This window comes from Numenius arquata, chromosome 2 (genome assembly GCF_964106895.1).
Source record: "Numenius arquata chromosome 2, bNumArq3.hap1.1, whole genome shotgun sequence".
NCBI lineage: Eukaryota > Metazoa > Chordata > Aves > Charadriiformes > Scolopacidae > Numenius > Numenius arquata.
This window is the reverse complement of record NC_133577.1, coordinates 78,456,457-78,472,002: the sequence shown is the minus strand read 5'-3', so window position 1 is coordinate 78,472,002 and position 15,546 is coordinate 78,456,457. Positions and strand designations below refer to the sequence as shown.

The 15,546-nt window shown below is 40.9% G+C and overlaps 2 protein-coding genes and 1 non-coding gene across 4 annotated transcripts in view; all 3 read left to right on the top strand.

Annotated features, from left to right (window-relative positions):
- UBN2 (ubinuclein 2) overlaps window positions 1-4,736 on the top strand; it is a 45,770-nt gene extending 41,034 nt beyond the window's left edge. For both annotated transcript variants that reach the window (XM_074168465.1, XM_074168464.1), the window contains exons 15-17: window positions 2,274-2,520; window positions 3,283-3,372; window positions 4,522-4,736. In XM_074168465.1, the coding sequence (XP_074024566.1) occupies window positions 2,274-2,520; window positions 3,283-3,372; window positions 4,522-4,571 (387 nt within the window). In that variant the 3' untranslated portion in view covers window positions 4,572-4,736. The remainder of the gene's footprint in view (window positions 1-2,273; window positions 2,521-3,282; window positions 3,373-4,521) is intronic.
- Window positions 4,737-14,341: 9,605 nt separating this feature from the next.
- On the top strand, window positions 14,342-14,414 carry TRNAR-CCU (transfer RNA arginine (anticodon CCU)). The gene has a single exon. It is a non-coding gene; the product is annotated as a tRNA-Arg (tRNA).
- A 235-nt stretch (window positions 14,415-14,649) lies between these two features.
- On the top strand, window positions 14,650-15,103 carry FMC1 (formation of mitochondrial complex V assembly factor 1 homolog). Its single transcript, XM_074161968.1, has 2 exons — window positions 14,650-14,791; window positions 14,909-15,103. Exons 1-2 carry the CDS (start codon window positions 14,663-14,665, stop codon window positions 15,101-15,103), a joined length of 324 nt encoding a protein of 107 aa, XP_074018069.1. The 5' UTR covers window positions 14,650-14,662.
- The last annotated feature ends 443 nt before the right edge of the window (window positions 15,104-15,546 follow it).

The window sequence follows — 15,546 nt, the reverse complement described above, 5'->3', positions numbered from 1 at the left end:
TAGATAACCTAGAAATGGTTCAGAAGAGTGGTACAAGGAAGATAAACCATGGAATAAGGCTGTTGCTACTGTACAGACTGAGGCTTAGCCAGTGGGGTATATTGAAGAGAAGATCAGAATCAAATTACTTCCCAGTCCAAGTACACTGAATGGGAAGAGGTTTGTGATAAGAGGGTTTTAATTAGCCTTAAAGATCTAATGGCTGGCTGCTGAACTTAATCAATTCTGGACTAGTTGTTAGGTACCATGTACTAAGGAGATAGTTACCAGTCTTAAAACTTGGCATAAAACTGAAAGTGAATCTCCTTTCCACTAAAGGCATCTCAGAATTAATTCCTATCTGAGATGTTATTAATCGGTCAGAAGATGAGAATGGTACCTGAATTTCTCATTAGAATAGCCTGGTCTGCTTACATTGAAGATCAGATTAGATGATTTTATGTGATAATAAAGATGTTCCTAATGAGGAAGAGTTTCCAAGAAATGTTTCTCTCTTTTTGCCTTTTGATTGGCACAATTATTTATGGGAATATAAGGTTACATCTGCTCTAGCTACACAGAAATCTTACTCTGGAATACTCTATTTACATCTTAAGAACACAAAGTAATCTAAAATTCAGAAATCATCGCGTGTGATTTCCTTAAAAAGCTCTAGGTATTGTTATTACTCTTGAGCAGAATCTGGCTACTCAAGGATCTCAGTGACTGAGACTTACATGACCAGGAATGAACCCTCTTATGAATTTCTGTCATAGGGGAGATGAATAGAAACATCTGAACTGCAATTTTTAGGGCATTCTCTGTAGCTCTTTCCATCACTGAACTTCTCTTTCCTCATTTTTGAGTAAGCAAGGACATGGCAGAACACATTACAAAGCTTCCTTCTGTTTTCAGGCATTTACAAATCCACAATTGCAAGAGATTACTGTATGGCTTTTATTTTGTTGCACAGTAAAGATTACATAGGTGGTGAACGGCTGTCATTTTTTGTACATAAGCTTATTGTGAAATTACTCTCTCTTGCCTTTAAAAGTACCAGTCATGTATGTTGAAGTTTTTCATCCATTTTTTTCTACTTGTGGGATGGAGTATATCTTAAAAGCTATCACTCTTAAGATGACCAATACAAACACTTGCTACCAACCTCACATCCGTAGTTGTTTACACTTAGAGCATTACTGCTCTAAAATTCTGTGTCATCTTGTAAGCAGCAACTAACCTTTCTGGAGCTGCTTTCATTTGAACACTTTAAGACCAAAACTGGTAGTAGAAACTTTATGCCTGCTAGGAGCTTTTGTTGCTTTGCTGTTTCTGTAAGTTGATATTACAGAAATCAAGGAGATTTCATTTTAAGCTTAGGTGTTCATTAAAATGATTCTAAGTTTTGGTTTTTAGTTAAGGCTTGCTTGTATAAAGGCACAGGTTTGAAGTCCTATTCAATCTGAGTCTTTAACTCAAGTATTTAAAATATCTGAGCTTGAGTCTGATTCAAAACGTTTCTATACTGACTGTTTTGTAGTAGACCATTAGAGAATTGAATATCAGCATATAAAATTCCTATATGCATAGTGAAGGTAAGATTGTTAAACAAGAATGAACTGTTCTAATGTTAGTGGAATTAATGTGATTTGGGGGCTATTGTACCTAAAATGTTCTGGCTAATCTTGCATTTTCATTTTTAAACTGCAGTGAATTTAACTTCATTGTGACATATGTAGAGTGGAGAGATTATTTTCCTTTGCCTTTTGCTTTGATGTGCATACACACCTATACTACATATGTATGTCTGCATTTTGGTAACCTGACTTCTCTCAAAGTGTGAGGGTTCCTATGTATTTTAATTTTCAAAAATAATTTGGAAATAAAGTTAGTGTTCTGTTAAGACCCACATTTGGAGAGGGGAAAGTAATACTGTGCTTCTAAAGAACTTCAGATCTACATCTGATAGTTTCATATTATTAACCTAATAGAATATGTTGCATTTGATTCTGACTGTAGACCCAGTGTATAATTAGAAAAGAGATAAAGGAAATTACCTGTAAGGCTGATGAGAGAAACATGAGAGATGAACCATACTGTCATGTCTGAATCTGAGATATAATTGTATTTGCTTAGCAGATGCACAGTGGGAAGACCTCCTAGGCAGATAAGTGGATATTTATTAATAGGTTAATACACTTCTTAATAGTGTACAGAAAATAGTCAATTCTTATCTCCTTAAAAAATACAACTCAAAGCTTTAAAATCTTGAAGTATTCCTTTTCTTTGTACAGTCAACAGCAGGAGCATCATTACTGGCTAACGCCTCACCTCTGACTCTCATGGCATCACCACTGTCTGTAACCAGTCAGAATGTGACGTCTGCACCATTAACTCCTTTTGGGATGCTGGGTGGCCTTGTTCCTGTGACCGTGCCCTTCCAGTTTCCCTTGGAGCTGCTTGGCTTTGGGACGGACACAGCTGGAGTGACAACCACCTCGGGATCTACCTCAGCGGCTTTCCATCACAGCCTAACTCAGAGTGAGTGAAATTAGTTACCCCACTGTGCTATAAGGAAAGGTGCATCCTGAAAATGGAAATTAAGAAGGGAAGCAATAAAGTTCTAAGACACTCAAATTTGGTTCATGAAATTCCCTACAGGAGAGTAAATGTGATTTCTTTGCTGGAAAAACTTTGTTTATTTAACTATCATTTGATAAGCTTAAGCTTAACTTTAGTGTTACAGTCACAGTATATGTGTAGTTTTGAACATATTTTTTGGGTGAACTTTTAATCCCTCATCTTTAGAAAGGAATATAGCTTAAAAGCCTCCAAATTTCACAATACAAATAAGAGACTTAATATGGTGATTCCTCAAAATATTCTTAGCTTAGTAATCTCAGATATCAAACAGTTCTCTTATTAGGAGGTATGAACCAAGACGGCATTTATTTTTTCCAATTGCTAAAAGGAAATTCTTTAGGTTTTTAACCTATACCAGTTTTTGGTCTTTCTGCTGAAGGAAATGATAGGAAGAGTTGCATCCCAATAGTGAGGCACAATCCTTGCTCTGACTTTTGATTAACCATATCTGAATAGGTCTGTTTCTGTTGATTTATTCTCGCCATTAGAATGCTATCAGGTATTTATTTTTTGTTGTTGAGGCACTTCTTCAGAAGTCTGTGCAAATTAGCATGCTACTATAACTACACTATAGAAATAAAAAATTCCTATTTCACAAAGGCTGCCTCTGTCCTTAAGATATATCTTTCAGCTTTGTTGCTTTCCTTTTTTTTTCCCCAGACTTACTGAAGGGTTTACAGCCAGGTGCTCAGCACGCAGCAACGCTGTCTCACTCACCTCTGCCTGCTCACTTGCAGCAAGCTTACACAGGTAAAGACATCATATTTTTCTTATTACTTATTTGTAACTTAAGTTGGCTTTCTGTCCTAGGCTGAAATAAAATGTATACCAGAACTGAAATTGTTTTAAAGAAGACACAGCACAGGGATAAGCTTTGGTAGCAGCAGGCAGTACACATTCTATGTAGCAGTGTTTCTGTAACCTGAATTTTTTCTACTTGTCTTCAATGTTTGGAACAAAATAGTTAAAAATTCAACAATACTTCATTGTAGCAGTTCTAGAAATCAAAATGTACAAATTCAGCTAGTGGGGAAAAAAGGAATACTACTTACTGGATGCTAACATGATTGTTTACAGGCTGCATAAAGTCTGTGTTGGCAAGATTGGGTTTTTTTTTTTTTTCTGCTCAATTTTAATTTTTCCTTTAGAGGAGAAACTGACTGAGCTAGAAGTTTCATGTTTCTTGTAAGAGTGTATACATGTGTGAACAGTGTGATGTTTTCCTAATGGAAGACCTGCCTGCCTTGGGAATTTTATCCTTGATAAGAGTTGCATGTTTTGATTGAGAAGCTTGAAGCAGAACATCTCCTGTTTATAAAGCTTAGAGCTCAAAAACTATCGTAAAGCTTTAGAAGGTGTAGCTTAGAGTGTACTCTTTGCCACCTGTATGTTTTTGGGTTTTTTGCCAGGAGAAGGAACAGGAAAGGTGACAGGGGCTTGGTTGGGGGTTCTTTATCCTGTTCTCAGCACTGGAAACCTGGGCAGTGCTGCTCTAAGAGGCTGTGAAAACAAACCAATTGGCTCTACTTGGTACAACCTTAATTTTTTGTCACAGTGAGTGCCATAGGTCGAATACTAAAAATGCTTTATTAAAATGTAAAAGCTTCTAAAGAAAGGCTTGATTTTTATTTTTTTTCAGTATCCCAAGCTGCAACTTAGTCTTTAGAAAGATGGTATCTTTTGGTATGAAGCCTGAAATCTCAGGTTTCAACAGTGCTATTTTTAATAAATGAAATACAGAGAAGATGCAAAGTCTTCCAGCCCTACAAAGACAATGTACTCTTTGGTGATGCTAAAGCTGAACATGCCAAAATCCTGTCTTTCTTGTTGTAAGTTATAAAAATAAAAGTTCACTCATGCTTCTATTCTTCCCTTTCTTTTTCTGTCTCTGAACTACAGATGGAGGCCAAAGTAAAGGGGACACTAAGTTACAGCGGAAAAACCAGTGACTTCTGGACAAGCAAGGGAGCTGAAGCAGTTCTGGTTGGCTGACAGAATCTGCCCAGTTGGGAAAGTGCTTATTGTCACAGGGCTGCTGTTTCTGTCGATGTTTACATATTCTGATCCCAAGCACTGTGGTGAGAGGAAGAAGAAAAAGAAAACAATACTTGATCAAAGAGAGAAGGAAAAGGAGGACTGGTCCTCCTGGTCATGCAGACTGGTCATAGTTTGATCTTGCCTAAAGAAACAAGCTTTTTTTTATCTGCTCTGATTGGCTTTTAAAAGAAATTGATCGTCAAACCCACAGCAGCACAAACATTTTATTTCTGGGTGATGTCCAATGAAGAGTTGAAAGTGTGAGACGAGCTAGAATAGGTTTCTCCATCCATTGTGTAAAGTGGAATCATCCACTTCATTAGTGCCCGAAGTGCCCAGTATAAGATTCTGTGTAGGTCCTGAGTGTACTTCATGATTGTGGACCAAAGGTTATGTAGAGTAGGTGCTGGGATATTTTGTTATAATTAAACTCTTACACAAATGAGTTTCTGATACGGGCATTTTCCAGCTTTACAAGGCTGTTTGGCTTTAGGGAGCCTACAGATGTATGCAGTCTCATTAGCGAGTTGTCTTCAAAAACAGATCTCCTGGTACCTGGAGATGTGAGACACAGACTACTGGGAAATCCATTGCTCCTTGGGTTGCTTTTCTTTTTAATATAAAGATTCTTACCTAAGTGAGGAAGGGTGTGGAAATTTCCACTTATATGAGAAAGAAACCCACATTTTATTGGTCAGACTAGCATTTCTTTCCCACATTTTTTTTTTAAGGCATACTGATTTTTCAGTTCTTCCATTTGTTAAACTTCCTTTTCCTTTGCCTCATGCTTATCTGCTACTGAAATTAAATAATGTTCTATTCATGTCATTTATAAAACACAACCAGTTCTTTACTCATTCTAGATCTTCCTCATCTTTCATCCAGCTCCTCCCAAAAGCCATGCATTATACTGATTTGCTAGTTAAAGCTGATTGTGACCTATTCCAGAGCCAGGTTAATACTGCTTCAGGCATTAGCCAAAGAGGAGTCGTTCAAAAGCGACCAGAGGTGCCTTCTCTTCTGGGGGCTGAATGGGTTGTCCCCAGTATTTCCAGCCCCTGCTGGCCTGGGGAGTTCCTGACCTGAACTGTTCCTTACACGGTAGCACAAGACTGCAAAGCTGGCTTTTTTTTTTTTTTTTGGGTAGCAATACATAATACATCAACTGGTTCATTTGTAAGGTTCGGAAGTATCCAGCACATGTTGCACTTTCAACACTAGGACAGAACTTTGCTGTTGAGACCCTTGCGCTGTCAGATAAAAGGTGAGAATGGCAGAAACTGAAATAAGTCAAGGGGAAAGGAGCAAATAAAATAGTATGATGCCCTTCTCCTTCAACCCCAAAACATTCCTTTGATCAGAGATGCTGAAGTTCCTAGTAGCTAGTCTTTCCAGTAGTCTGATTTGAGACTGAACCAGTGACTACTGGTTATCTCACATTTTCCAGAGAGACTTTGACCCATGGTTAATGAATCTTCAATGTTTTTTGCTAGATTAACTTATAGCTTTCAGGTTTCTTTTACATGTGATTTATTTTTCTTAGACCAGACAACAGTTTCTTTTCTATTTAGAGCTCATTTTAATTTTATATAAATATATATACGTGAATTTAAAATAATATATATTGTGTATTTAGTATAAAAATGTTGGGTTGAGCTCAGCAATAAATGTTTTTGCACAACACTTCTGTGAAAGACAGATTGAATTAAAATAGGATGCATTAGTTTGTTAATTTCACTCCACAGCACCTGTCAATTAAATGCTTTTTAGCTAGTGCTAATGTTTTGTATGTGGTGTGTTGATTAGATAAGCTTGCATCTCCCATCGAGGTTATATAGAGCTAAAACATACAGCTATGTAGATGCTGGCATTCTCAATACTGTGCAGATTTGGTCAAAATACCATAAACTACTTAGAATGCAAGCTTTATCTGATTTTTTTTTTTTTCCTCTTTTCTCCAGGAGGGGTTGAAGGAAGACAACTTCTGTTTTTTGAGGCCTAACAGTTCTGGCAGGATACTAATTCTCTGAACTGTGTCAAACCTGATACTTTTTAAAAATGCATGTAGCTAAGGGAGTTGCAGCAGTGAGCCATCAGGCAGCAATATATTCAAAAGACCCTGTCCTAAGAGAGTTCTACCTCTTCTATGTTTTCCTCATCGAGGCATCTCATTCAAATTGCCATCTTTTGTCTTCATACTTAATGAAATTTTAGATTGGGAGACTTGGAGCCCTTTATAACTACAGCACAAATTTCCTTTCAAAATTCCTCTCTTCTCGGAAGTATACTTAATCTTCAGTTGAGGAGTATCCTCTCTAAATCTTAAGGAGGGTAGGAGTAGTCCTGTCTGTGTGGCCTATTGAGTTTCTCAGTCTTGGGGAAACAAGTAAACTAATACTGACTGTGGAAATAGGTAGTAGGATGATGAGAAGGAAGATGAACATATGTTGTTTGTGAAGCCAGTTCAAACAGTCCCCAGAGGGTAACTGTTTTCAGTCATTACACTTCTGAGCTTCTTTGGAATCGGCGACGTAGCAATAAAAGGGTCTACATTAGCTGTTCCCTATTTCCCCCCCGGTAAAACCTAGCAAGGCCAAATCAAAGGAAATAGTAGGGTGGCTCCTGGAGACCTTTGCAGGTAGCATAAACAGGATGGGGAAGTGAAAGATTTCTGCAACATCCAAATGCAAAATTAGGTTAATGTTTTACTATTTTCTGCACAGCAGCTCTTCTAAAGATATTTCCCCCCAAGTTTTTACTACTTTCTAAGGGCCTTTGTTAATAAATAAACTGTAGTTGTACATATAAATAACCCTCAGTATTCACAAGCAATAAGAAAGCCAAGTAGAGCTGTCTGTTCCAGGCAGCAGGGCTGAACTTGGTTTGGGGACTGTATACGAGCTAACATGTCGAGCTCACTGAAAGCCTCAAACAAATGCAAGCAATAATTTCAAACACAGGTTTTACATGTTAAAACCGCCTGGGTAATATTTTCTGCTACATGATCCAAAGTCCCAAAAGTCATGGTAGCTATTTTAAATCCTTTCGAGACACTTGGAAAGAAAGAAGGCAGGCTAGATGAAAAACAGGCTGCAAAGTTTCCCAATACCTTGGACTGTAACTGCAGTGTTCTCCCACTCCAAGATGCAAATGACCTAAATCACTTTGTCCAGCCTTCTCTGATGATTTGAGATACATGACTAATACTGATCAACTGAGTCACAAGTGTGGATGCTGTGGGTTTCACATCTGTTTTCTGCTAATCAGAAGTAACTTTTAATTATCTGGGTTCTGCTTCTTGTTTGAATCCGATCAAAGTTGTCTGATGCACAGATTTGGGGGTGGGACAGGTGCCAAGAGCCTGTTCCCCACAGTCCTATCACCTGACCCTTCCTCCACACTCCTTCTCCACTTGGTGCAAGACCCTTGAGGACATGAAAACAGAGAAATCCTGCAACTCTCCCAGGCTGCCATCAGTTGTGTGAACCATTAACCCTCTGGGAGTCATCTTGGACTCCGACTAACTTTATCACATTTGCTGCTACATTCGTAAAATGAACTTTTGGCTGTATTTATTAGCAAATTTTAATCTAGTTTACAGTTTGGTTTTCTTTTGAGTAGTTTTTGCCCACAGATGGATTAGAAGTGTTGGGGTGTTTGGGTTGATTGTTTTGGTTTTTTTGTGGGTTTGTTGGTTTGTTTTTGTTGGTGGTTTGTTTTTTTTTGTTGTTTTTTTGAATGAATTGGTGAAGGCACAGTGGTCCCTCTTCCGCTTTTGTTTTGAATCTTTTTTGAAGATGGCATTGCAGGGAAAACGTGCAGCCAAGCCAAGCTTTGGAAAGCTTCCTCCCACACCTAACTTTCCTTGTTTGCTGAGTTGGGGGGAAATCATTAAAGGGACACTTGCTTTTTGTTTGGGTTTTGTTTTTTGGTTTTTTTTTCCATAAAGTGAACCAGAAGGTGAAAGCAGTAGGTAAATGACTGATTAATTAACACTTTATGCAATTTTAATTTTATAGAAATTAAAAAAAGGTTGGTAGATTTTGATTGGTCCTAGCTCTGGTGAAATGGCTGTTACCCTCCATGACTTACGTGATTCAGGCCTTTGTCCTTTGTTTAAGTGCCTTTTTTTTAATTTTATTTCCCTACCCTCTTTAAACTGTTCTCAGAGATCCTGAAGTGCTGGAAGGCATTTTGGAGGAAAATCTTAAGCTTGCCAAGATGGCTTTATGCTGTTATACTATTTTTTCCCTTTTGTATAGAAAAAAAAAAAGTGTATAATGTGTGTAACTTCATAGCTGCTGTACCATGGCATTGGTTCTGTGTGCTTGTGCGTGCTTTCTCTCACACTCACCCACGTTCGCGCACACACATACACAGCAATATTCCTGAGAAACCTGTTCATCCTTCTACATTCTGCTGGCTCTGTTAAACACTTTAAAGGTGAACGCTTGTGCAAAGATGGCAGTACAATAAAAGAGTGTGTGTGTGAGTGTGCGTAAATGTGCATGAGAGAAAGGAAGTGGCTAATGGGAATGAAACTTCTTGCATTTTTCTCTGAAGGTTTTAAATTTGGATCTTAATTAGGTCACGAGTAAAACATTATGGGCCCTGTCTTGCAACCATATTAGATACTGGACTATTTCACAAAATTATTGAGTCTGAGGCAAAGTCCAAGGATGTGTGGGAGAAAGAAGGTTAAAATAGCAGCTTGCAACAAGTTTGAGTTGAGATGAATTGCAAGGAATCTTGTGTGGGACTAGTCACATCTGCTTGACACCAGTTATTGCAAGGATTCTCAAGATTTACCATAGTCGTCCCTTTCTACCACACACCATATCTAAGAAGGAATTCGATCAAAACCTGCAAGAGTGCAGCTGCTAATTGAAGTTAAACCTGGCTTATGCTTCACAGCATGCCTAAATCATTCTCCATGAAGTCATTTTCTAGTTCTTTTTCTCAATTTATTGAGGTTTCATTAATGGGTTGTTCTCTTAATATAATGAACAGTAAGTTCATGTGTTGTTGAAGGTGAATCCTCATAATAGTGTCTGTGCGTCTTTCCTTGTTCTCTGACAAAATTAGCAATCTGCAGTAGATCATCTAGTGATCTTAACAATTCTGTGCCGAGGATCTATCTAACTTACAATTATTATAAACATGCATACCTGAAATTAGCAATTCACTTGTTGACCAAGTGCTAAACTTAAGGTAACACACGTACACATCACTAGACTGTTAATTCTGTGATGTGCTTCCCCTGGGGAAGATACTATTTTGAGTTGCAATAGGAAAATGAAGCGTTGGCTTTCCAGAATGGAAATGGAATGAAGAGTCCTTCATAGGTGGAGAACCCATTGACAGAGCAGAAAATAAGATATCAAATATGACATGCTCCTGTGGCAGAGAATAGCCTAACTGCTATTTCAGTTCTTGGCTTGTCTTCACATTTTTGAGTGAACCTGTTTATGTAAAGTAGGTGATAGGCAGATTTCTTCTACCAATCTAATGGTGCCAGTCAAAGATAGGGCTATTGCTGGTAGCTCAGCCAGTCAGAGTGACGGTGAGGGTGTTCTGTAATCTGCCTTAGGTGCATCAGTGAAGTTACTTCAGTGGAGTTTGCTGCATCCACCTGTGGCAGTAAACTGAGCTAACCTGGCTCTTCTGTTGCTGTTTAATTCATTTTGAGCACATGCGCTCTCTATCCTAGGCTGATCTGTGAGATGGGGAATCTACAGCTGGTGATGATGGTTGACTGTTGCAGCCTTTTTTAACAAATGCAGCTGTTGTGAAAATCTGTGTCTGGCTACTGCTTAAGAAATCACTGCCAAAATAAGCAGCCAGAAGTACGCTTACTGGGCCACTGAAAGATAACCATTGTGTAGGAGAATGCTTTGTTTGTGGAAACTTCTGATGTGGCTTCATCATCCTTTTTCTATGACCCGGTGATCCCTTGCTGCTGTAATAGCCTTTTGGGGCCATAGAAAGCCCTGCTGCTGCTATGAGTTATGCTGAGAGATCAGCATGGCCTGGAACTGGCCCAAAACTGGGGAAGTACAAAAATTCCCTACAGCTGTTTTTGCACACTCCTCATAAATAAAACTGTGCTAATCTTGTCAGTAGTCAAGGATATAGGTCTGTATTTTGTAGCCATTTTTGACAGCTATAATTCTGCAGAGCAACTCTGGAAAAAAAAAAATACATGTTTTGTATCTAGAAGTGAATTTCAGTCTCTCCCCTTGCCGTTGTCATCTGCTTAAATAACAACTGTTATCTAGTAAGTTTTTTGTTATGGTGAAGTAATGCAAAGCAAGCAGTGTACACTATGACTCCTATCGTGCTCAATACTAAGGGGTTTTGGGTTGGTTTTTTTTCCCCCCCTGCAACAGTGTGTGCAGACATATTTTTATCAACAGATAGTTGTGTTTGTTACTGTCTAGTACCAAGAGAAAAAGGGAGAGAATCAACCAAAAACAGTCAGGAGATACCACCATCATAGGCCAAACCAAGTAGCTGCTGAGGCAGCCAGAGATTCTTCGAGACTTACCAGATTTCACCAGAGGATTGGGGAGTGAGGGAAGAAACTTAATCTTGTGTTCTCAGCTTTTTCCAGATAAGGCCTTAGTTTGATTAGTAGTCACTAATATCAACTATGCAGATAAGTATTTACGTGTTTCAGTGTTACATGCATTCCTTCCCCCAGCTACCCCTCTTATAACACATGCTGAAGTTTTACCCAAAGAAAATGGAATATTTTTTGAATGTCTGTACTGCAGAAGTCTTTTTTGCTAACGTGAAGAAAGAAAGTTGTATTTTAAAAAAGAAACTTTCACTGGTGCAACACCTAGTGTCAAGTGTCATGAAGTTGCTTCCAGAGGGAAGCTAAAATCACCTCTTGTGACTGGTTTTAGTCTGAGAGTTTTTTAGAATATTGAGCTCTCAAAATTGGTTTAAGAAACCGCAGCAATGTTTTTCAAATGTACAGATTGGATTTGGAGAGAAAGTAATGAGACATCCCAGGTTTCCTTCCAGTATCAAAAGTGAATTAAATCTTTCACTTTAATGAAGTTGCTTCTAAACAAGGGGAGTTACCGGCTACACAGTAGCTGGATCTTTAAATAAAAGCTAAATTGCAATCCCCAGGTATTTCTCACTGATCTTTTAGTCGTCTTGTATGTAACTACAAATAACAGTTTAGCTCAGAGGTGAGAACTGTAGTGTGTGTTTTATTGCCGGTGATTCCATCATGTAGCAATTAGTACCATGTTCTTGTATAGTTCTCAAGATCCATACTGGAAATAGATGGAGAAATTTTATTTTTGGACTACTGTTTAAAAAAAAAAATTACAGAATGAACTACTATTATCCCAGAAGTCTACTGAGCAGCGTTATATTTTAGCAGTTGAACTAGTACCCTTATGTGATTTGTCTCCTGTCTTTTACTGAGCGTTAGAAGCATTTCATGAGTAATTCTTAAAATGTTGGCATTCTCCAGCTTAATGTCAGGTGCTCGTAACAAGAGGGCATCTGTGATTGTAACTTCTGATGATATAAAAGCATTATGTTCAGAATATTTCATTGGGGGGAAAAAAACCAACAGGTGTCAGTGCAAGTCCCTTTAGTTCTACCCGATAAAGAGGCTCAGTCAAGAACAGAGCATCCAAATACCTGCACAACTGATAGTAGTGGGGAACATCCCCTCAACAGAGGTTTGGCCTCAGTATGCTTTGTTTGGTGTCACTTTTAATGTGTATATATATATATATTTTAGCAAGTTTGGATATGGCCAGCTTAACTCTACCTGGCTTGCTGTCATCCCCAACACAATGAAAGGCCGAGATGGAGAAAGTGTTTTCCTGCCTTTCACTGGGTAGCTCGGAACAAACAGCTGTTCAAGTGTTTTGTTATAAACGAATGTTAAATCATGGCTAGAGTTCTTTGCATTCCTTGGCGTCAGACAATGGGATGCGCAGCTACAATGAGATGGCAAACCTGTTTGAGTTGGTGATTCCTGTGATGCTTTACTCAGTCCAGCATGAAACTGTTAAAAGGTCACCTTCCTCCTTTTAATACTCGCATCTTTCAGATCATAGGGCTTAGTGATGGAGAGAGGATCCTAACAGCCTCCAGAGAAACTCCCCTGTGAAATGCTCCCCTCTTGTGACAACAAGCCTGAATAAACAAATGCAGCTACGTTTGGGTGGTCAGCACTATTTTCATTTGGATTTTTAGGGAGGTGTGTTCCAATAACTTCAAGGGATACTGTGTTTTAAATGTGTGATTTCTTTCCTCTGTCCTTATAAAACTGGACCTGAACGCAAGTTTTGAGTTGTTGGGGTTTTTTTTTTTTTTGTAATAATCTCAGGACCTGAAAGATTGTAGCATTTAGTGTGTCTTAAAAATGATGTACTGTACCAGCCATGGATTTTGTAAATACACCTGTCTCCCTTTTTTTGTATTTTAATTTTTTTAAAAGTGTGTAAGGCTCTTTGCCAGAGGAACTGGTGCCTGCTTAATTTCCATCCTGAACTGAAGCAGGAAAAGGAAGAAGCTGCTGCCATGAAAGCCCGCATCAGTTCCAGATGTGTATATTGTTCTGGTCGGTTTAATGGCTGTTAGTTGTTTGTTAGTTGGGAAGCCGGTTTGTTCCCCTGCACATTCCCAGTTGTGGCCAGCAGAGCCCTATCAGGGAGACTGATTTTAACTCTCTTCTGTGTGACTACTTAATGTTTTCACTCCTTCCAGATACTCAGGTTTGCCATCCCTGAGAAGTCTGATATTTTCAGAGGTCAGGACTGTTGGCCCTCTGCAAGAAGAGCTGGAAAAGCATTTCTCATTTTATCAGTGCTTTGGTCCAAACACAGTAATAGGGTTTATATCCTGAGAACCTTGCAGGTAATGCCACCTCCACCTGTTCCCAGAGGGACTCACCCTTTTATATTCTGCTTTCCTGAAAGGAGTGTGAAGATTTTTTTTTTTTTTTTTTTTTTTTTTTTTTTTTTGGCAGCAGACTTTGCTCCAGGATTCCCCCTTGCCGGCAGCCCCCTGTTCTGCAGTAGGAGCCTTACTCCATTTACCCTAGCTGTTCCCTGTCCCTCACTGCGACAGGCTCTTTTCATCAGTGTACTTTCCTTTTTTTTTTTTTCTTTTTTTTTAAATGTGTCATGTGTCTGTGCTGTATTAAATAAAGAGGAATGTACATATTAGCCCTGTCTCCGTGCTTTCTCACAAAAATAAAAAGATGTGAAAAGGTTTCACTAGAAGGGCTGTTGCTTAGGCCTTTTTTTCTTGGGTTTTCCATTGTTCTGGGGGTGGGGGGGGGCGGCTACCTTTCTCCACTCACGGCAAACACAAAGGCAAGGGAAATGCTGCTCCCTGCTCGCAGTATTTTAAAACTTATCTGGGGGAATTATTCCGCTTTAGGGGGTGTCGTTCCAAAGCGAAGCCTGGCGGTGTCCCCAGCCTGTACGAAACCAGGGACTCCCCAGCTCTCCCACCCTACCGCCTCAGGCCGCGGCGCTCGCGCCGTGCTCCCGGTGGGCGGGGCCACAGAGCGGCTTCCGGTCCGCCAGCCGCGCGCGTGGAGGTGGTGCCCAGTCAGCGGCCTTCGACGCTTTCCATAAAAGGCAGAGGGGCGGGGACAGCAAACAACTAGAGGCACAGTAAAACACTATTCGTAGCAGCCCCAGTGGCCTAATGGATAAGGCATTGGCCTCCTAAGCCAGGGATTGTGGGTTCGAGTCCCATCTGGGGTGGACTTTTTTTTTCCCCTCTATAACTTCATGCGGCTCAGGCTGGACTGTGGAAACCCGCAGGGGCTCCGCGACGCTCAAACCGCGCTGGCTTTCCCGAGCGCCGGCCTTGAGTCGCGGGGCTGCGTCTCCTGGAACTTCCGAGCGTCCCCCGTTGGTTGTAGATAGTTTTAAGCCCGGAGACTTCAGAAACACGCCGCCATCTTCCGCCCCTCCCCGCCCGCCGGTCGGCGGGCAGGGAGGGGCGGAAGATGGCGGCGCTGGGCTCTCCGCTGCAGACCTTCCGCGGGCTCCTGCGAGAGCTCCGCTACGCCAGCGGTCGGCCCTATCGCGACACGCCTGCCTACCAGCATATCGTCGCGGCCTTCCGCGCCCACCGGGTACGCTCCGGCTCTTCCCCTTACACCTCTCCCTAGCGAGGCGAAGCGGGGGCGACCCCGCGGCTTCGGGGTGAGGTGAAGTCCCCCCGGGGTCTTGTTCTCCTCTTTTCTCGGCAGGTCACCAGCGAGAAGCTGTGCCGGGCCCAGCAGGAGCTGCACTTCCAGGCCGCCACCTACCTCTGCCTGCTCCGCAGCGTGCGGGAGCACACGGCCCTCCACCGGGAGTACCACGGCAAAGGGGAGCGCTCGCCCGAGGAGGTCGCCGGCCTGGTGGGCTTCAGGTTGCCTCAGCAGCCCGGAGGGAAGGGCTAAGATGATTCTGCCGCGTTACCTATTTATTCCCGAATAATAAAACACCCTAGAATTGCCAAAACTGGGTTTCCTCGCTTGTGGTTTCTGTCAGGTTTAGGTGGCCGGCATGGCGTGAAAGAGCCATAACTAGGAATCCCTCTCATGGTTTATCAACTGTACCCAGGCCCACCCCTTCGTTCTGAACGTGGGGCTTCACAGGCAACCTCCGCGGAATGAGGGAAAGGTGGTTTGTAGTCGAAAAACACGGCAAGGCCTTTGCTGCGAAACTGTTTGTAGGAGCAGTCTCAAGGATCGTTGGTTGGTTGCCCCCCCCTCAGAATCTGTAGGTGAGAGAATGTGCCTGGTAACTGTAGGGTTTTCCAGCCGCGTTCTCTGTGTGTGGGAATTTTCTATTCTATGAAGAGCAAAGGCGCTTTTTGGGGTGGATTCTGGTGAGCTCTGAC